This window comes from Canis lupus, chromosome 1 (genome assembly GCF_048164855.1).
Source record: "Canis lupus baileyi chromosome 1, mCanLup2.hap1, whole genome shotgun sequence".
Taxonomy (NCBI): Eukaryota; Metazoa; Chordata; class Mammalia; order Carnivora; family Canidae; genus Canis; species Canis lupus.
In genome coordinates, this window is record NC_132838.1 from 928,884 (window position 1) to 951,483 (window position 22,600).

Consider the following 22,600-nt stretch of genomic DNA (forward strand, 5'->3'; position numbering starts at 1 on the left):
CAGTCACAACTGATGAATGTTAACAGTTGTCTGTATATTAAGCATACCTAATTTTCATTCAAAAGTTATGAAGAAATAACTTTAGATAAATAATTTATACACTCTGAACTAAGAACCAAGTGAAATAGAAATTTAACAGGTGTTTACAATGGAAATCTGAAGATCTCTTATAGACCTATTAAAATCCTCAAAATCTCAAACCACCTCCACTGTGTTCATAAAGAGTAATTCAGCTTCCATTAAATATATGATGTGCTTTAAAGATTCCTTCTTTCTTTATGATGAACAGTCTAGAGTGTTAAGCAATGACCTCTCTTTGTTTCCTCAGGTGGTCCTCCACCACTACTACCTTTAAGTTATTGGTTGTTCTCTCTCTCTCTCTCTCTCTTTTTTGGAGTTCTCTATAGTCTTTTTTAAATTTTATTATTTTTTTTATTGGAGTTCAATTTGCCAACATATAGCATATCACCCAGTGCTTATCCTGTCAAGTGCCCCCCTCAGTGCCTGTCACCCATTCACCTCAACCCCCCACCCACCTCCCTTTCCACCACCCCTTGTTCATTTCCCAGAGTTAGGAGTCTCTCATGTTCTGTCACCCTCTCTGATTCTTCCCACTCATTTTCTCTCCTTTCCCTCCTATCCCCTTTACTATTTTTTATATTCCCCAAATGAATGAGACCATATAATGTTTCATTGTTCTCAACTAATGTCCCCAAACCAACTTTCTGTGGTTGATACTGTTGAGAAAAAGCCTGCTTCCACATTCCAAGCTCAAGAGTAAACATGTCTTACCTTCTGCCACAGTCAAATTCAACTGTGTCTCAAAATCTGTAACTGGCAAAACCTAAAAAGGTAATAGTACTATTTTAAGTAACGAGAGACATGGGGTTTTATTTTGTTTTTGTCTTAAGACATGCTTTAATCTTGAAAGAAACAACTTCTACAGCCATCATGGGACAAAGGTAAAACCATCTTGTACAAGTGAAAGTTATTTTTTTGAAGAATAGGATAAAAGGTCAGATGACAGCTACAAAAAGGCAAAACTGTTACATAAGCCCAACAGTATGAATGAAAAATGAGAATTGCTGCTTTATCATTTTATCACTATTCTTATAGTCTTTCTTTGAGCCTAAAACAAAATGGAAAGCATAAAATCAACTGCTCCCCAAATCTCTAAGGACACTCTCAGTTTTGTTCACTTGTCACATATTTTTATCTTCTTACAACTGTATGTGAAGATAGGAGTAAAAAAGAAACAGTGCCATATATTCATTTCATACCAAAAGAAATGTGATTTTCCCTCTAACTTTAAAATAAATTGAGATATATTTTAGAGAAAGAATACTGTGATTGGTTTATAATAAAGACCTCACTGCTAGGATAACAGCACAGATTCTCATGATTCAAGATGCTCTAGGACTTAGCTGGACTTCTCCCAACCTGCACCTAAGTCAAGTCACAGCACCAAGGGATAGAGACAGAGGTGAAAATGCAAAAACTAGGGAGAGGAAAAATAAACAATAAAAGTGGTGCAGTGTTCTACCAGAATTAAACATAAATATATATTTATGCCCACTCATAGATTTTAATTTGACCATTAATTGTTTCTAGAACACAAGCTATGCAGAGGGTGCCGTAAGATCAAACTGGGCTACGTTTTTGAAGATACTTACTGAGGGATCGCATGAGCAGTCAAGGTTATGTCTGGGGGCTCTTGTGAAGGGGCACTGTACCATGGGATGAACTTCTTTGGGGTTCTTTGGGGTGTAGACAGGATTCTTTAGAAGGTGGTTAAGACTTCCATGAGTTCCATTATTAGGAGCAGGTGTCAAATTCAGTAAATCTGCATAATTCCAAGAATGATAAATCGTTAGAGGTTTCAAAATCAAATAAACAGTAGACTTATCCTTTGATTTTTATTTTTTTAAACCCTATCTATAAAAGAGTTTACTCTCTACCTAAAATGAAACTGTAACACTCTCTTGAATTTTAGAACATTTATGACTAAGGTATTCTTAATGGAATTACTAATATGTATGCTGTAGTTCTCTATAGAAACTTCTGAATTTTAATGTGTAGGATAGTTACCACCATTAGTATGCTTATTATATGCCAACCACTGTGCTAATATATTTTTCTTACTTAATCCTCAAAACAATTTAATAAGTTATTGTCAATACTTGGTAGATGAGTAATCACAGTGTTTTGCTCAAAGCCTCAAAGCTTTAATGGAGTAAGACCTAGGATTCAAAACTAGCTTACTCTGAGTCTGACTCATGCTCTTGGTAATAACAACAGCAAACACGGGTGCCTATGTGGCTTAGTCAGTTAAGCATCTGCCTTTAGCTCATGATCCCAGGGTCCTGGGATCAAGTCCCACATGTGGCTCCCTGATCAGTAAGGAATTTGCTTCTTCCTCTGCTCCTCCCCCACTTATTCTCTCTCTCTCTCTCTCTAACACACACACATAAATTAATTAATTAATTAATTAATTAAATCTTTAAAAATAAAATAGCAAACACTTCTATAGTAAAGCACTTAGGATGTGCTGGGCATTGTTTTAAGTGCCTTAGGACATATTAATTCATTTAAATATATAGGTTCCCACTGAAAGAATTACACTGAGGACATATTTAAGTTTTGCAAATGCCTGGTATCATTATCAGAAAAAGGAAATAATATTTAAAACACATATCTGACCATAAAAGTATTAATTATATGGTCTCATTCATTTGGGGAATATAAATAATAGTGAAAGGGAATAAAGGGGAAAGGAGGAAAAATAAGTGGGAAATATCAGAAAGGGAGACAGAACATGGAAGACTCCTAACTCTGGGAAACGAACTAGGGGTGGTGGAAGGGGAGGTGGGTGGGGGGTGGGGGTGACTGGGTGGCGGGCACGAGGTGGGCACTTGACAGGATGAGCACTGGGTGTTATTCTGTATGTTGGCAAATTGAACACCAATAAAAAATAAATTTATTATTAAAAAATAAAATAAAAAAATAAAAGTACTAATTAAGAAAGTACAGAGTAAACCAAGAATGTATCTAATGAGTCCTCCTCAATTTCTACCACCTTGACACTGTCATCCATTCAACTATGATTACTACCAGAGGCTCTGCCTGTTTGGTGTACCCTTCACAGACTCCAAACTCTCTCAGGCTTCCCCCCAGGCCTGTTTCAAATGTTATATAATTAAGCCCAAGTCCTGGCAAAGTGTGAGGCATTGGGGATGTACCTGCTCTGGATGTTCCAGTTTACGTGTGTGCAGCCTAGTGGAAGAAACATTTGTAATCAGATGGCATGGTCCCCATATTTTTTTTCAATCACTCCAGGTCAGGAAGAAGAAGGTCTGTTTCCCCTCATCACCCTCTCTATAAAGGAGCCCACCACGTGGCCTACTTTGGATAGTCCTATATCAGCTCTGTTTTCAGACAAAATGAAAGAAGCCTGTTCACACTTACCACACATTAAATTATAGACTTCAATATTTTCAAAGGAGTCAACTTCAATGTTGTGCTTGAATCCAGGTCCATAGCCAATAAAAAGTGCCTAGATTGGCCAGAAAAGTGAGTTTGTCAATTCATTTCAGCTATGTATGTAGTCAGTGACAAAAACTATTTTATATTATCCACACTGTATATGTATAAACTGGTTAAGATAATGGGAAAAATGCTTGTGTCCATGGACTCCACAGGATACTGTTTTAACCCGTGGTGCACATTTAATCTAAGGACACATGGGCTATTTCTCTCAGCTTTACTGCAATCCTGACTTGACAGTCAGAACAGATGATGAAATCATTGCTCATCTGTAAAATGGGATATAAATGTCACCCTGCTCACCACACACTGTGCAGTAGAAATCAAATTAATCATTGTGAGTATATTTTGAAATTTTAAATTGCTAGTTAAATATAAGGCATTATCTTCATTTAGGAAAAAAGCATGATATCTTTTCCCCTATTAAATCACTAGTTTTCATTTACTATAGAGCAATATTCTTAATGGAGCAGAAATACAGGCAAAATAATTATTAGAAATTTAGTCTAAGGTAAAAACCACAAGTTCATGAAACATGAATATAACATTTTAACAAAATTCTATTAATGTAATGCCCAAAGTAAAACAGCTGTATAAAATTATATGCTTCATTAATTTTCCTTCAAGACATATAATCACATTCTATGTTTCTAAGTCTATAACTTCATACAGTTTTCTTCAGATATAAACTTTTTTTTATAAACTATCATTTTTTAAAGTATAACAAGTTTACTTACTTGCATATTTGAAAACAAATTGTCAGAACCATGGAATCCACTTCCACAATGTTTTCTTTCTGAAGGATTCCTAATTTTGACATAGTATGAATTAATGACGTAAAGTCTATTCATAGTACCAAATTTATAATCATGACATTATTTATGTTAATAAAGAATAAGGCCCTATTTTGTTAAAGCAAAAAAAAAAAAAAAAAAAAAAGCAAACAAAGTCACCTGGCTTGGAAAGAATTAACTGGCCACCCTTATCTTTTATTTTGTAGATAAATCAACTCTATAAGCAATATAGCATAGAGGAGAAAAGACATAAGCATTGACACAGAGTTGATTTTGAATGCTGACTAGGCTATTTACTAGCTGTGACTTTAGCAAGCTAGTTTTCTTTTCTTGGTTTCAATTTTGTCGTTTTTGGTTATTTGTACAAATTAAATGGTTTAGTCTAAAGAAATCTTTGGAATATAATAGATGTCATTGAAATATTAGTTCTCTCATGAGGGTAAAGACCACCACTTCCTTCATATTTTTCTTCCAGACACTAAAAGTACAGCTCTCTAGTAAATGGAGTGAAACATTAACTGAATCCTTGTTCATTGCTTAGGCTTTGCTTTATCATCCCTGACTTCCTGGCAACCATCAAAAGAGTTAATTATCATGTTTTGAGATATTAACAATATTAACCATTCAAATAGTTTTCCAACACACCAAAAAACTGAGGTGAAAAACAACTCTGTAAAATGAAGAAAGTAATCGTTCATTATAAAGAGGTTTTACCAATTAGTTGCTGGATTTATTTTTATTTATTTAAGTATTTATTTGTTTGTTTGTTTATTTATTTATTTGGCAGACAGAGAGAAAGAGTAAGCACAAGCAGGGGTAGTGGCAGAGGGAAAAATAGAAGCAGGTTTCCTGCTCAGGAGCTCCATCCCAGGACCATCGGATCATGACTCGAGTTGAAGGCAGCCGCTTAATGAACCACCCAGGCACCCTATTTGCTGGATTTAAAGGTATTAGTAGGACAGCTGTAATGTGCAGCAGGGATACAATGGTAAGTGGTAGAGCATAAGAAATAATCATATGGATGTGAGCAGAGGAGTGGTATCTAGCTGGGGGTGAATGGCTCTCCCCAGGGAAACTGGCAATGTCTAGAGACACTTTTGGTTGGCACAACTGTGGAAAGGGTGCTTTTTAATCTAATGGTTAGAAGCCAGGGATGCTTTCAAATATCCTGCAATGTGAAGGACACCACAAAGAATTATCTGACCCAAAAGGTCAACAGGCCAAGGTTAAGAAATTCCAGGATAGTGTGAAGAGAATCTATTTGTACAATTTTCATATAACAAGATTGTTGGAAAGGGGCCAATGGTTACATGGAATTACTAACATATGAGGCTAAGTTTATCTGGAAGCCATCAAACTTACAATGCGAGTTGCCACTGAGGGTCCAAATAGAATGTCAAGGGCTCAATCCTGTCATTTTTGGCAAAATGCATACGCTTTGGTAAGAAATGTTTCAGATAAGGTTTGAAGTGCTGGTTTGGTTCCCGGCACTGAAATTATAGGAGGTAAAGAAAAACTCTTATTTCCATATCTTTTTAGGTGTAAAATTGCTTAATTCTGTATGAATTTTTTCTGATAAAATTTTTACCAGACTGCTCAATAAGTCACAGATACAAAAATAACTGAGTTCTTACCAGTTATATAATGTACCAGTTGACCATTCCCAACAATTCAACACTCATATTTTTTACAAGAAATCAGACTTCATAAAAACCCACAAACTCTTAAGACTTTGGCACTCAGTTTTGTTATTACTGATTATATTATTTTCAAACACTTAGAACTACAATGTCAAGAATTTTAATACTTAAAACATACCATGTAAAAAACTGTACTGTAGATAACTTATCAACAAGACAGACATTTATTTTTTAAATAGGTATAAAAAGACTGCTAGGAAATATGTAATAATGTTAACAGTACCTATGGTAAAATAGCTATAGATTTTTTCCTTCTGTTTTTTCCAATTATTTCTTTTCTTTTAAAAAAAAAAGATTTTATTTATTCATTCATAAGAGACACAGAGAGAAAGAGAGAGAGAGAGAGAGAGAGAGAGGCAGAAACACAGGCAAAGGGAGAAGCAGTTTCTATGCAGGGAGCCCAATGTGGGACTCTATCCTGGATCCTTGGGATCATGCCCTGAGCTGAAGGCAGACTCTCAACCACTGAGCCACCGAGGTGTTTCTCCAATTATTTCTTTACTGTCATAAAAATGAAACAATGACAATAAACGAATTCTTTAAAATTTTTTTAATTAATTAATTTATTTGAGAGAGAAAGAGACAGTGTGCATGCATGTGTGTTGGGGAAGGAGGAACACAGGGAAAGAGAGAAGCAGACTCCCTAGTGAGCAGGGAGCCTGACATGGCCTCAGTCTTGGGTTCCTGAGCTCATGACCTGAGCCGAAGGCAGATATTTAACCCACAGAGGCACCCAGGCACACCCTTAAAAACTTTCAATGCTAGCTTATTGGGACATATCCTCAAAGTTATTTAAAAACAACAGAGCATATAAATGTTGGCCCATATACTCAAAATTCTAATGCTAATTCTAATGCTAAAACCCCAAGAACTGAACCCCCTTTCTAAACACATATTAAACAAACAAACAATAACTAGATAATGGAGACATAAAGATACTTACAGAAAGATTTTTGGCAAGATCTTCATAATTAACTGAAGGGGGACAGAGATAAGAATTATTGTTGATGGTATGCTACAATTAAAACAAAAATGCTGCATGTCAAACTCAAACTCTATATTAAAATATCAAAATATGTTTCAAGCACCTTATTTAAATCATTAGTTATTGGCAAGATTGAGAAGGCAACCACCTCATGCCTCTAAAATTATGTCATATTGTTCAATGAAAAGGCAAGTTACAGAATAACTTTCTATCCATTCATCTGTTAATTTATATATGTGTCCACCCATCTGACCACCCACTTATCTGTCCATGCACCTAGATCTAGAACGATTTCATGGTATAAAAATTAAAAAACAAACATGTTTTGTATACACATACCAGATATCTGGAAAGACATATCCCAACCTAACAAGATTTATCTCTAGAGAGAGGAAATGAGTCATGAATTAGGGAGATTTAGGGAAACTGTTATGTTTTACTTTACATATTTTGATATTCAGTAATTCTAGAATTTCCAAATAAAAAGGAAACACGGGAACTTAGGAGAGGGCAAGTAGACTAGCTTTGAAACTGAATTTGCAAAGCAAGATTTAGTGTATTCTGTGCTACAAATCAATAAATGTCTAGCTTTCCAAAGATCCTTCTAGTATACTTTATATAAACTTGAGAAAATTACTCAGATAAAAGAACATGTATTATAAATATATTTTATGTATGTATACTGATAAATAAATATAGATACAGTTTTTGCTTTAATTTGGGAAACAGAAGCCTAAGGAGATAAGGGTGTGGTCAAAGCTTAGCCATCCCATCCTAAACAGCTCTGGGCACTGCCTCTGCCTGCATAGTTCTTATAACAGGTTTTACAATAATTGTATACTACTTTTATAAATTAAAAAACTACTAATTAAAACTTGCCAGGCATATACAGAGTCTATGCTTAGTGTCACTACATTAATAGTTTAATATTTGCATAAACATTTTCCTGCAGTGACATCTACTTCTCCTCATGAATATTCAACATGACACATACAGCATCACACTGCCCAAACCTAATTCTGATAAATGTCAGACAAGCTTTTTATCTCTTCTATTTCAAAGTTTACTGTAGTAGAGAGATAAACAGGACCTGCTGTAGGCATCTGGAAGTTAACAAAGATGGCAATCAAGAAGTGGGCTACAACAGAGGTTCAAACAGTTAGCAAACGGACCTCACTTGCCAAATAATTAATATTTAAAACCATTTCTTGGCAGGTGGGGTTCCACATGTGTCAGGACAGAATGTGAAGAAATTTCTTCTCCATTTGCAAAACACATTCTTACTCTGTTTTGGAATGGTCAAGGAAAAGTCATTTATGAGGACAAAAACCAGTTGTTTATAGAATTTTAAGAATTACGGAATTGCCAACATTCCTCCTCATAATGGAATATTATTCTATAACAGCTCTAAGCTATTTTAATGGAATGTTATTAAACTTGAATACGTGTAGCTGAACTTTTCATTTTTTTTTTTTAGTACAAGTATTCTTGAACCTAATACAAGTAACACACACACTTCAACATAAAATTGTACTAAGTTCATCAAATAATATATTAGCAATGAGCAACAAAGATAAGTGGTTGGACCTGTGTCCTCATACCCAGTCCCCTTATAGAATCCCTTTGAGTGCCAAAGATCTGCATTGGAGAACTGATCATGAAAAAGAAATTAACTTTGATGCACTTTAGTGAAGAGACATAATAATTTAGAGGAAAGTATTATAAATATAATCCAAGTTAGCATCCATGTATACTTACATGAAAAGTACTTATTTGGGACATCAGAGGGTCTCAATCGAGCTGCAGGTCCATATACAATTTTGATATCTTTAACATCTCCCAAATATTTATTCAGATATACATATTTCTTGCAACTGCCTTGTTCCATGCCTGGGAAGAAAAAAATTCCCAAACATTTTGCAATTTTAATAAGGAATTTAAATGTAGAAGAGAATTTCTTTTACCTCCAGAATTTAACATCTCCCAAATATTTATTCAGATATACATATTTCTTGCAACTGCCTTGTTCCATGCCTGGGAAGAAAAAAAATTCCCAAACATTTTGCAATTTTAATAAGGAATTTAAATGTAGAAGAGAATTTTTTACCTCCAGAATTTATTTCAATAATTACATGCTCAGTGCTTATGTTTGTTAAACATCTAATAGGTAAGACATAGAATTTCAGCTATATATACCACTCCACTTCAAAAAAAACCAAAGAACTTTTTCCCTTCTTTCATCCACAATTCATTTACTGTTTCTTCTTATTTATGTAGTATAGTAACTTTATGTGAGTGAGGAGGAATATCAGTTTCAGACTGAAAAGGAAAGCCCACTTATTTTCCCTAAATCACCCAAAATACTAATGGTAGCATAAAATTCTCAGTCTCATTCCAGAACTGCAGCTTCTTTGGCATAGAACTTCTTACAACTGTTTCTAGAAATAGCTTTTAGTAATTATTTCTGAAGCAAACAGTAACAAGAGAAAACAAATAAGAATTTGTTTTCTATTTTCTTATATACTCATTACTTCTGTACTCCCAAGGCTATTACTGTTCTAAGATCAAAGTAAAAATGAAATTAACATAGTGCTAAAATTAATTTATACTGCTTCTGAAATCAGATTTATCATGGTAAAGAAAATAGAAAAAGCACCCAACAATGTGCTCAAAGGAAATCTAAAATTGTTAGACTAGATTTACCAAAATTTATTATTAAATAACTTTGTTTTAACTATTCAGAATTCCTGGTATAAACCTTCCCCAAACTTCATCAAGATAAGAAGCTTTTGCACAGCAAAGGATACAGTCAACAAAACTCAAAGACAACCTACAGAATGGGAGAAGATATTTGCAAATGACATATCAGATAAAGGGCTAGTTTCCAAGATCTATAAAGAACTTATTAAACTCAACACCAAAGAAACAAACAATCCAATCATGAAATGGGCAAAAGACATGAACAGAAATCTCACAGAGGAAGACATAGACATGGCCAACATGCATATGAGAAAATGTTCTGCATCACTTGCCATCAGGGAAATACAAATCAAAACTACAATGAGATACCACCTCACACCAGTGAGAATGGGGAAAATTAACAAGGCAGGAAACAACAAATGTTGGAGAGGATGCGGAGAAAAGGGAACCCTCTTACACTGTTGGTGGGAATGTCAACTGGTGCAGCCACTCTGGAAAACTGTGTGGAGGTTCCTCAAACAGTTAAAAATATACCTGCCCTACGACCCAGCAATTGCACTGTTGGGGATTTACCCCAAAGATACAAATGCAATGAAACGCCGGGACACCTGCACCCCGATGTTTATAGCAGCAGTGGCCACGATAGCCAAACTGTGGAAGGAGCCTCGGTGTCCAACGAAAGATGAATGGATAAAGAAGATGTGGTTTATGTATACAATGGAATATTACTCAGCTATTAGAAATGACAAATACCCACCATTTGCTTCAACGTGGATGGAACTGGAGGGTATTATGCTGAGTGAAGTAAGTCAGTCGGAGAAGGACAAACATTATATGTTCTCATTCATTTGGGGAATATAAATAATAGTGAAAGGGAATATAAGGGAAGGGAGAAGAAATGTGTGGGAAATATCAGAAAGGGAGACAGAACGTAAAGACTGCTAACTCTGGGAAACGAACTAGGGGTGGTAGAAGGGGAGGAGGGCGGGGGGTGGGAGTGAATGGGTGACGGGCTCTGGGTGTTATTCTGTATGTTAGTAAATTGAACACCAATAAAAAATAAATTAAAAAAAATAATAAAGTGAGGACATGTGACTCCTCCTTTCACTTAAACATAAAAAAAAAAAAAAAAAAAAAAAAAAAAACGCCTTCCCCAAATCAGGAGATGGGTGTATTGTAATTTTTTTTTTTTTTGGGTGTATTGTCATTGATAGGCTTTTAGGTTTCTGTGAATTTTGTGTTTTACTCGTACTTTATGTTTAATATAATTTTTTTCTAAAAACTTTCCACAAAAAACTACATTAAAAAAAAAAGAATTAACTATAACAATCAGAAGAAATAATGAAACAATAACCAATCAAGGAAACTTCTTTTTGGCACCATTTAACCTGAAGGGTAAATGATACAAATTCAGATTACCATGGTCTGATATAAGGATGAGGTTCAGGCATCGATGCAAGTTCAGCCCTTTCAGGCCATCCATCAGCATGCCAACCATGTTGTCAACCCTCTGCAATGCTCTGATGACCTAAGAAAGGGAAGCAATTTCATATGATGGATTCCATACTAATGGCTATTTCTATATCTGTTAATAAAGGGAACGTTCAGTGTATGCTATGATGAACTGACTTACATTAGGCTAAGACAGGTCAGTTAAGACAATACTCATTAACAAAAGAAGGGCCCAAATCCCATATGTGCTCAATTATAAATATTAGGAATGACACCAGCTGATCTGATTGTCTTAACTGCCAGATGTCAAAATTATTCATGAAATGCTTTTTATAATTCTTTGTATTTGATTTTTAAAATTAGAATTCTTAGGAATACAACCTATTATTTCCTTCCAAACTACATGTATTTTGCACAAGTTTATCACAAGGACACAGAAGAGCAAATGGTTTTAGCAACTTGCTTTTTGACATTTCCCTTTACAGCTCTCTTTGCAAAGCTGCCTGAGGAAAATTCTTTGCAGTTCTACATGTGCTTTCTGTTATGTATCAAATCAATCTTATTTCTATGGTCAATGTATTTCATCTCTACAGTCAATGTATTTCACTGAAATATGAAACAAGCTCCTTCAATACAGTCTTTCATTCATCCAACTTGAATTCAAAGTTTAAAGTATTAAAATAAGGTGGGTTTTGATGTGCCAGAAATACTAGAATTTAACAGCTAATTAAAGCTAATTCAAGCTATCCAACTTGAATTTGAATTTTAACAGAATTAGAATTTAACAGCTAATTCAAGCTAATTCAAGCTATCCAACTTGAATTCGAATTTTAAAGTATTAAAATAAGGTGGGTTTTGATGTGCCAGATATTAGAATTTAACAGAGTTTACAAGTTGGCGACTATGATGAAAAGCAATGGGCTCAATCTTAATGCAGGTGAATCAAAAAAGTAGTCCTTTGGCAAATCTTCTGTGAAATTAGAATAGGCAGACTTTACAACTTCTAAGAGCTGATCATCAAACAATTACAAAATGATCCTCAGACTTACTTGTAGACAAACTGACCTCGACAGGAATCTTAAGTGTCAGGGTATTTAGTGAACAAATAAATAATAGGCATCTGGCCAACTGTCAAACCAACATAACACCAACAAGAAGGTTTTCCCTTCCAGTTATGACATCATTGCATTGTCAGCTGTGTGTCTTCTTTACTCCACCTCTCAGGAGCATTTTGTCTTAGTGGAAGGCCAGAAGCAAAGCAAGGCACATGGAATTACTAACTACATTAGAGCTGCTGCAGATGGGTTTTGATGGAAAGAACCTAGAGAGTAAATACTGACCTAGACTGAGGATCAACTTCCCTCTCTCTTTGTCTCTTTTAGCTGACAATGTGGCATCCAAGAGGAACCTATGCTTTAAGAGAGGCAAATCTGGTGTAAAGTAAAAAATCCCTTCCCGGGGCAAGGGAAACCAGAAGATGGTGTAGGCAGGTGTTTTAAATTCAAATGAGAAAAAATGAGCCATGTTTTCCCCTCCTCCTGCTGCTGCTGAAGGAAGCATTTAGAGCAAATAGCACTCTCAAAACCAGAGCTCACGACAGACAGTGGTATAGGCTCTGGTCTGGACTCTGTGCTACAGAGTCTTTGAAGCTCACAAACTATCCATCCTGAGGGTGAAATTCTAGCTATTCCTGGTCTTTTATCTCTTGGAGTCACATGGGGAAAAAGAAAACAAGGATTCTGAGATTAGGGTCCCTGGCTATATGGATTCTCCTTTCATTATGACCAACAATATTCACAGATCTTATTTCTTGTTTCTTTTCAGATCCTGGGTTACAGATAAAATATACATCATAAGGGAAGTCAGCTTAGAGGTACAAGGAAAGAAGTTCAAATCATCATCTGTGCTATCGCTTCCTCTGCTCCAAGAAACAAAAATTACATAGCCACTCAAAAACTGAAAGCAGTATTTGATCTTCTAAATCTCTAAATCTCTTTTCTATTTACATAGAAAATTGGAGTCTTACCCATTTTCAGCATTTCCAAGGAGCCCTTAGTTTTTTAAGTTGATGTAGTGAGAAATGGAGTGAATGAAAGCTTTGGAAATGAGAATACGCAATTTATCACCAGTTCAATTTAGCATTGCAAGACGTTTAGATAAGACCAATTCTCCCTACTATTTTTACTAAAGTGCATCTTATTCATTCCAGAATCATGGAATCTTACAGAATGGTCCAGAAGCCTGCTTCAAAGCAAGGTTTAGTTAGAAGTAATCACTGATAAAAAGGCACTTACTTCACTGCTGACTGGTCCATATGAATGACCTGAAGAATCTGGTTCTTCTAAATACAGAGTGTAAAAGTGTGGTCTAAATCAAACAGCATCAAAATGTAATATTTTATAAACACATTGTAAAACAGAATGGAAAGAATAATTTAACAATCGACAGTGAGTAAAAAGTCTACAACACTGGGGTAACATTTCTAAACTTCCTAAGAAATAATTTACAGATTTGGAGTTCTTCAAAATGTGGCTATTAGAGCTACATTAAAAAAATTCATTTGGATATAAGATGCCAGAGCCAATCGCAAAGTTTTTTTTTGCAACTTATTTAAAAATATTGTGTGATTTCTGTAAAACAAAGCAGTATTTATCATAGAAATTAGTCCTCTACATACCTTTCATCTTTAGGAAGCTGTAACCACTTAAGAACAGCTAAAATCCTTTCTTCAAATGGTATTGAACTAAAATTAAGGATAAGCAAAATGAAACAATTTGTGACAATGGTCTGAGTTTAAAATGGCAGTGTTTTTCTTACTCAAAACAACACTGAAAGACTAAAATAATCCCTTGCATTGTGTTTGAAACAATGTAAAAGTTTTATTTGAAAACTCAAATTTCTTTTCCCAATAAAGGAACAAAGGTTAAGATTTACACATATGAGAACTGTAACTGGGTTTAAAAATTTGCTTCTTGGGGCTCCTGGGTGGCACAGTCTATTAAGCATATGACTCTTGATTTTGGCTCAGGTTGTGGTCTCAGGGTCATGAGGTTGAGCCCCCATGTAGGGCTCCCCACTCAGTCTGCTTGAGACTCTCTTCCTCTCCATTTCCCCCTGCCCCCTGCTCACATTCTCTCTCTCTCTCTCTCAAATAAATAAGCAAATCTTTAAAAAATAATAATGAATAAATAAAAATAAAAATTTTTCTTCTTATATCTACTTGAGGATATTATTTCTCTGAGGACAGTAACTGCTTCCAGGTGAATGACCCATGTGTTGATACATTCTACAAAGGGTACCTCTTGGATAGTTCACTCACTTGTGACTCTTACATAAAAGTTGGAGTCAGTCACCACAACTTCATTTTTTCCTCCTGCCCAAAGATCTGAATGCAAACTCCAACACATTACCAGCACTTTCTAGAAAACCTCTAGAACAAGACTGTCTAGTTTTACTGGCCATCCATGTATCCAAAACTTACTTATCTTCCACCTAAAAGGTAGCTGAGATAGAGTTCTTATTCTGACCATTCTCATTTTTCAGCCAACGCATCACAGAAATGCTGGAACTTAGACTTGATAACAAGGAGAAGCTGAGATTTAAAACAAATAAGCTATTCTGAAAAAAAATACAACTATACATACCCATTATACATTTTATAGATGTCTGGGAGAATTCCTTTAATTTCCACATCTGATCCTGGCCAAAAAAATGTGCCACTTTTCAGGCCTTGATATTTAGTGGTGAGCCAAATCTGGGGAAGAGAATGAAGGCAATTCAGAAAATTATAAAACCGTGCATCTGTTAGGAAAGTATATGTTCATGTGACATCAATGCACTCTTCTCAAGTGCTACAGTATTTTTGAGGTTAGTAAGCTCCTGCAGTGAGACTAAAATAATCACTTAATAGGACTCTGAATAGCAGCAAAATGAAATGAAATAATTAGAGATTAAATTAGTCTAAAAAAATATAGACACCATCAGTTGAAAACCTCTGCAACTTTCAGAGCCCTAACCCTACCTACTTAATGGGCTCCCCTTGAAAGAAGAAAATATTCCCAAATATTCATCTGTTTAATTTGTTGACATATTTGTTGTATAACTAACACTTATTAAGTACTTACTGCCAATTATAGTTCTAAATAATATCCCCATAAGCATCCCAATTATTAATTTAGATAATCCTCACAATAACCCCATGAGGTAGTTAATGGTATCATCTACAGGATAAATATGAGAAAACCAAGCTATAGCAAAAATTGCCCAAAGTCACATAATTTTAAATATCAGTACTAGAATTTGAATTTATTTCCTGAAAATTAAACATCATGCTCTTTTTCCTTCTAAGAGGAATATTGAGACTATCCAAAAAAGTCTCCACAGAATTTCTGGGGCAATTTTTAAAAAATACAATGAACACATCTAAATCACAGCAAGAAAGAATCTTCTAAGTTAGCATATATAAATGAATTCAAAGTTTACCTCCTTTGGAAACAATTTGTTATATGTGGATCAAAATGTGGCCCCCAGACTACAGTTATAAACTACTAGTACAAGAAGGTAGAATCAAGCAGAAAAGAAAAATGGTTCAGAATTTCCCCAACCCAGCTATGAAATAAAATTACTCTCATTATACAATGATACAAGCTGTATTTAGGATTATCAGCATTCATCTCCATCACCAAAAGGATGACCACAGATATGATAAATGATGTAGGTTATTAAAAGCTTCAGTAAATCTGTTATTTTACTGTGATTGAAATAGATTAGAGTAATTTAAAAAAACTATTTTATTAGCTAAAATGAACAAACAACTCACTGGTTCTCCTTTGTACCACTCAGGATTAAATTTCTCCTTACTTTTAAGTGCAAAGAAAGCATTCATTTTGGGATCATATATCTTATTGTCAATTATGCCATGGGATTCTGGATAAAGTCCCTAAAAAATATAAAAACAAGTTTTATGCAGGTTGTGAGGTTTTTAATGTTAAATAAATTCAGAGAACAAAATCATCGAAGAGAAACAGGTAATTAAAGCTACAAGAAACTTAACATAGGTTAAGGAGAGAAAAACAAAGAAATGGAATTGTCAAAACACAATCAACCACTCAAGATGTTTTATAATATTTGTGTTTTAAATTATGTAATAAGTAGGAATGCTATGGATGAGGATCTAGATAAATAGGCAGCCTCCCCAATGTTTTTAAAGATTTTAATTAATTAATTAATTAATTTCTTTATTTATTTATTTATTTGAGAGAGAGAGAGTAGAAGCAGGGGGAGGAGCAGAGGGAGAGGCAGACTTCACAAGGAGCAGAGTCTAACTCATGCTGGATCTCACAACACTAAGATCATGATCTGAGCCGAAATCAAGAGTCAGATACTTAACCAACTGTGCCACCCAGGCATCCCTATAACCTCTTCAATTTTTAAGAGTGTTCTATTTTCCTTTCACATTGCTGAGTAAAGTATTTTTGTAGAATAAACTTTGTTTTAGTTGAGTCTGAGAATAGCTTGCATTAACACAACCTCAGGAATTAATTTTCTGGCTTCAACCCTAATGCCTAATATATTTGACTTTTTTTCTGGACTCCAATTAAATTGGGAAACTTTGAAACAGAAACAGGATTGTAATCCTGTCTAGAGTCAGGCAAAGTGATTGCTTAAACTCAAACATCAAGATGACTGGAAAGGCAAAAGGAAGTCAAGAAATCATTTCTCAGAGACTTTAGTCACCTCTTTTCAAGATGGAAAAATTGAGACCAGAAGGTAAAATGACCTTCCCCAAACTGCAGCAGTAGTGGCAGAGCAAAGACTAGGTTTCCTTGCTTAACTACATATTGGAAAAGTTATCCTTTTCTGATCTGATGTCTAATTATTCCCTCGAAAAATGTAACATTTACATTTCACTTCTGTGAACATACAAAAGTTGAAACTTGGAGCTTACAGTGACAATGCTGTAGTGATTAGGAAAAGTTTTTGTTGGATATACTGGTCTCATGTTTTTGGTATATGTTCCACAGTTTTCTATAAGGGAAAAAATTAAAGATTGTTATTAAATACAATTGATAATCGGTTTACATCATCTAGCTTTGCTACCAATAAGTCTAAATAGTATTAAAAAATTAACCCAGGAGGAATTTATAACCATATAAAAATTTAGGGCTACTTATAAAGCAACACTGTAGATTCAAATTCAATGTTAAGAGTTCATTTTTTTCGGAAAAATATCAAACAAAATAATTAAGCCATTGAAATAATTATCCCATACTCATCAATAACCTTAAGTTCTAGGTGGACCATTTGTAACGAGGATGCCTACTAGATCTCTGTCTGATATTACTTGGTGCTTACATACCTAAATTATAAGAGGTAGTTTAAAAAAAAAAACTCCACTGGTAGCAAAATCTGCAACATTAAAACATGGGTGAAACAGTAGCTGGGATGACAGTATCCCAATCTGAAAATCCACAACCAACTAATTCAGGACAAACTCAACACGGCTCTAAAGATAAAAGATATCTTCTGGCTTTAAGCTAGAGAAAGCACAGAAGTCAGACTGCTCCAGATTTAGCCTTGGTGTCATGCTCCTTTTCTCCTGCCTCTACTATTGAAAAAAGAACACATAAACTAATGATTCTAGCATTTCAGTACATCATTGCTAAAAATGTTCCTGAACTGGCATGTGTCGATCTATCTCAATGCCTTCCAAACAGTGCAGAATTACAGAGTATGTTCCCCAATTATGCGAAGCTGGGGCTTAGGCTAATTGTGTACTGATTTCTTTTTGAATTTCGCATATAGTTAGCTACAGCTCCTTAATTCTGAACTCAAGATGCCATGTTTGCCATCTTTCCTCCTAATGGTTGCAAAGGACTAGATTCAAGCTTCAAAGCCCATGGGCCTAACTGATAAGAACAGAGCCTTCCTTGCCCATGCATGCTTTTTGCTATGGACTTTTTTCATGTCAAATGATTATTTATAAAAATTATTTTCTTCTAGGTAGAAATTAAAAACTGAATTTTTAAAAAGTTTTCCCAAAATTTTGTCATAAAAGTAAAATAAATGCACATGTGTATTTACTGAGTGTGATTTTAATGTTTAAACTAATCTCAAGTACTCAAGAGTCTAATAAATATTTTAGAATTCCAGAACACTAAAATCACTGTATTTGCTTCTATTTCAGTCTTGTATTATACTGTAATGCTTAACTATTGATCACCGATAATGAGCAAATTTCCACAATTTTTAGATCCATAAGCAATCTTTTTCCTTTTTCAATTAACAATGATGATACAAATGGTACCCATAAAACTGGGGGTTAACTTGACTTAAAACTTTAGCATTAATACCAAGAAAAGACCGTTCTACTATTGCATCAATAACTTATAGGACAATCATTAAATTAAGGCTTTGTATGAGGCAAAGAAATTTGGAAGGATGCTACATGATACTATAGGATAACTGGGAAATATTCAGTGTCTACATTACTAGAGTGATATCAGAAATACTTTCAGTTTTTGAAATTCTATTTTAAAATGTAATAATTATTATTTTCCACAAAATGAACCCAAAAATTCTAAGAAAAAATACATACATGCCTATAGAGATCTAAATGTATATATGTATGTATGTGTGTGTGTGTATATATATATATATATATACACACACACACATAACTGTATTATCTTAGAAGTAGTTAAAAGGCAGCTTCAAAGTAATTACAATATTGGAAACTAGCTCCTTATCATCAGGTTCAACTACTTCGCAATAGAGATGCTTGGTAAAACACATTCTGCCAGTACTTTTCCAAAACAAAACAAAACAAAACAAAACAAAACAAAACAAAAAGTCTGCTTCATCTAGTTCACTGAAAACGGTGACACCTCCAACAGGGAACTCCAAAGTTACTCACTTAGTTTGCTAATAACAGGAAGAAGGCCACCCCAAGTGTGTAAATATTCTGCCCTGAAGCCATCCAAGGAAAATAAGAGGGTAGGAGGCATTTCAAACCTGGGTAATGAGAAAGAAAAGAAACAAATGTATAAAGAAGCAGAAGGAACATACACACATCCAATGAAAGTTCTTCTCCTTCTTTGGCAAAAGTCCAATGAAGACTTCTCCCTGAGATCATTTTGTAATCTAAAGTAAACAAACTTACAAGCTCAGCAAGCATCCTTATAAAGGAGATTTTACATTTATATCATATATGTGCTTATACATTCCATAATGTATATATATGATATATACATACATCATCAAATAGTATTTCTCAAACACTTCTACCATTTTGAGCCACTGTATTGAGAATATCATTCACAGTCCCTGCTATTCCAAAAACTGGGCCAAATGCTACTAAAATATAATATTTTCCCAATTTGTAGGAATATAAATATTAATAAATAGGATTTTTCTAAATTATGTTTTTGCTTCCATTAAGTTTTTTCCTGAGCAACCACTTCCTGACATTGTTTCTATGTGAATCTAATATATGGTACCTTATATCAGATAAATTATATATAATATTTAGTTTCTAAATTTACTAAATTTGAAAGATACTATTTTGTAGAGAGATTTGAGAACTACTTACACCATAGCTCAGTTAGAAGTTTCCAGAATCAGCTACATAGGGTCTCAATAGTCCAGAACTGTATAAAATCATTTGTATTCAAGCAACATAAAATATAAGTTTCTTGTGCCACCAGATAAATATACTGGTATAACTTCCAGTATAATAACACATGTTCTAAATTATAATCTTATTGTAAAGAAAGGATTTTTTTTCCACTAAAAAGATCCACTAAAAAGATCGACATTACAAATCAAAAATAATGATCAATATGTAGAAGGGAAAGAAAGATTCAAAATTCACTAAATCTAAATTTTCCAATATACCTTGGACTTAAAAGACAGCTTAAGGTATAAGAGAGTTCCCTTTGAAAAAAGTCTCTTCTGTTTTAATCTTTTGGTTAGGGTTTAGTTTTTGCACCTGCTATTACTGTTGTTTCCAAAAAAATGTACTCTCTCATCCCAAAGGAAAAAAATACATTGTATAAAGCAAAGATAAATTATATACACAAACAACGTAAGCTAAAAGTACAGTTTTAAAATTTTCATCCTTTGGAAAAATATCATTATTTTAAAAAGGTAAAAATGTATTTCTGAAGACGAATAATTCAAATTATATGAGGTAATAGATCTCAAGTGGAGCCAAGATAAATATATCTAACATCTTCATAAAACTCCCCCCTTTGAATTCCACACAAATTGTTTCAATGACCTACCTAGTACACATAAGACACTGTGCAAAATACTTTAAGGACAAAAAGAACAAATATGAATTATAAAAAAAATTTAAGATTTTACTTATTCATTCATGAGAGACACACAAAGAGAGAGAGAGAGAGAGAGAGGGAGGCAGAGACACAGGCAGAAGGAGAAGCAGGCTCAATGCAGGGAGGCTGATGTGGGACTTGATCCCAGGACTCCAGGATCACGCCTTGGGCTGAAGGCAGGTGCTAAACCGCTGAGCCACCCAGTGATCCCTAAATTATAAAAATTATGTAATATTCTCAGATAGACACATTGCTTATTCCCAAAATTTATAAGTGAGCCAAAATACAAAAAATAAAAAGGAAGCTATAAAGTAATTTGCCAAAGGTTTAACTCTTAAAGCTACAAATGAAAGTAAAAAGCCTTCCTTCCCAAGTAGAAGGACAAAAGATTTCCACTCAATGCTTACAAACACTAAAACCTAAAGTCATGGCCTCTCTTTTTCTGTGAGCTTCCAGAGGGGGGAGGTCATTCCATAGTCAACTCTACACCATCAGTGCCTGACCACAAGGCCTGACTAAAAACAACATTTAATGAATCAAAAATGAATTATTATCTTTTCAACTTGGAAAGAGAAAAAAAAAATAGTACCTTAAAAGAATAGTATCTTAGAATATATCTTACCCTGCTGGACACTGCGGCTCATCAATGCTCTCACATGTTTCTTCTACCCAACTTTTCTCTCCTAAAGTATTTTCAAGAAATAAAACAAGTTGAACACACTAAACAGTTAACAATAATTGTGATGTTGTGAGGCAATGACAGATTCCAAAACAAAATAAACCAGATATATAGGTAATATGTGGCATGATTTTAGGGAAATACAACACATATAGAAAGCAAAATAAGAGCCTATGAGGAAAAAAAAAATAAGAGCCAGTTGATACCAGGAAGAAAAAAATGTATAATTGCAAGACTACAACATATTACTGAATTTGTGAGAACTTAAAGGCATCTTTTTCATTCTTTAGTTGTTAATATTTTTAGCCAAAATTTATAGCCCTCCTTTTATCCACCCGACATATTTTAGTACTAAATCCTTGATGTCTTAGTTCCCTTCATATTAATTTCAAAGAATCCTGTAACACTTGGACAAGACATCACAATAGCATCAGTTTACATAATACTCTACAATCATGGGCAGTAATTTCACATCTATTCTTTCAATACCTGGCAGACACTGTCCTCATTTACTACGAGGCAACCTGGGACATGATAGTCAGCCACGACTGCAGAAGTCATCTTTCCACAAGGCATCATTAAATGTATAGCTAATATCAAAATAACATGAAGGGGTGGTAGTGGCAGAGTGAGTAACTATAGATAGAATGAGATTTGCTGTGCGTAGATAATAGCAATTCTTCAACTGATTGATAGGTACAAGATTCTTTGCATACTCTACTCACGTTTGAATTTTTCTTTAATAAAGTATTTTTTCAGCTAACATAGTTGGTCAATAAATATGGCTCCTAATGTAAAAAAACAACACCTATGCAAAACCCCGCCACCATGTAGGGGGATGTCCGGCTGCTGTGGAACCAGATGGGCATTTGAAACCTCACCTAGGCATACAGAACTATAGTTGACACAGCAGTCGCCCTTGTCCCTGCAGTCATCTGAACAGGAGCAAAGACTTCTGGACAACCTTTTCTCACCACACCTGAACTTGCTGCATGTCCATATGTGTTCTAGAAACAAAGAACAACAAAATCCATGTTATGGTCCAAACTGAATACATCTAAAGTGGACACACAATGCCTCTCTTCTGGAGAACAATCCATGAGACGCAATGAGCTCTTTCATAACTTATAGTTACTCACAGAATCTGCCACCACAGTGGTCGATCTGAACTAATAGAAAACATGCAAGCAGTAATTGTTATTATGTCACTAAAAGAACCCAGAATTTCATCATTTTGAAACATGGACAAATATTATTATTATCAAATCATATACGGATCTTTCTTGGCTTTTTTCCACCAGCCATTTTCAGGGTTCTGAAATTTAAGCTCAATCTGGTTTATTCTCATTTAAATATTAAATACCCATGTCAGATGTAGAGAAGTCCAAATCAAACTGAGAAAATTTACATAT

General features: G+C 34.5%; 1 protein-coding gene across 1 annotated transcript in view; it reads right to left on the minus strand.

The window, feature by feature from the left end:
* Positions 1-22,600, minus strand: part of ENPP1 (ectonucleotide pyrophosphatase/phosphodiesterase 1) — a 70,032-nt gene that overhangs the window by 12,787 nt on the left and 34,645 nt on the right. The window contains exons 4-19 of the mRNA XM_072813656.1: positions 22,070-22,195; positions 21,132-21,192; positions 19,090-19,187; positions 17,122-17,201; positions 15,994-16,113; positions 14,819-14,928; positions 13,852-13,917; positions 13,469-13,541; positions 11,142-11,250; positions 8,781-8,912; positions 6,981-7,012; positions 5,700-5,827; positions 4,281-4,350; positions 3,466-3,553; positions 1,674-1,843; positions 793-844 (exon numbers count right to left, since the gene is read on the minus strand). Coding sequence (XP_072669757.1) covers positions 793-844; positions 1,674-1,843; positions 3,466-3,553; positions 4,281-4,350; positions 5,700-5,827; positions 6,981-7,012; positions 8,781-8,912; positions 11,142-11,250; positions 13,469-13,541; positions 13,852-13,917; positions 14,819-14,928; positions 15,994-16,113; positions 17,122-17,201; positions 19,090-19,187; positions 21,132-21,192; positions 22,070-22,195 — 1,515 coding nt within the window. The remainder of the gene's footprint in view (positions 1-792; positions 845-1,673; positions 1,844-3,465; positions 3,554-4,280; positions 4,351-5,699; positions 5,828-6,980; positions 7,013-8,780; positions 8,913-11,141; positions 11,251-13,468; positions 13,542-13,851; positions 13,918-14,818; positions 14,929-15,993; positions 16,114-17,121; positions 17,202-19,089; positions 19,188-21,131; positions 21,193-22,069; positions 22,196-22,600) is intronic.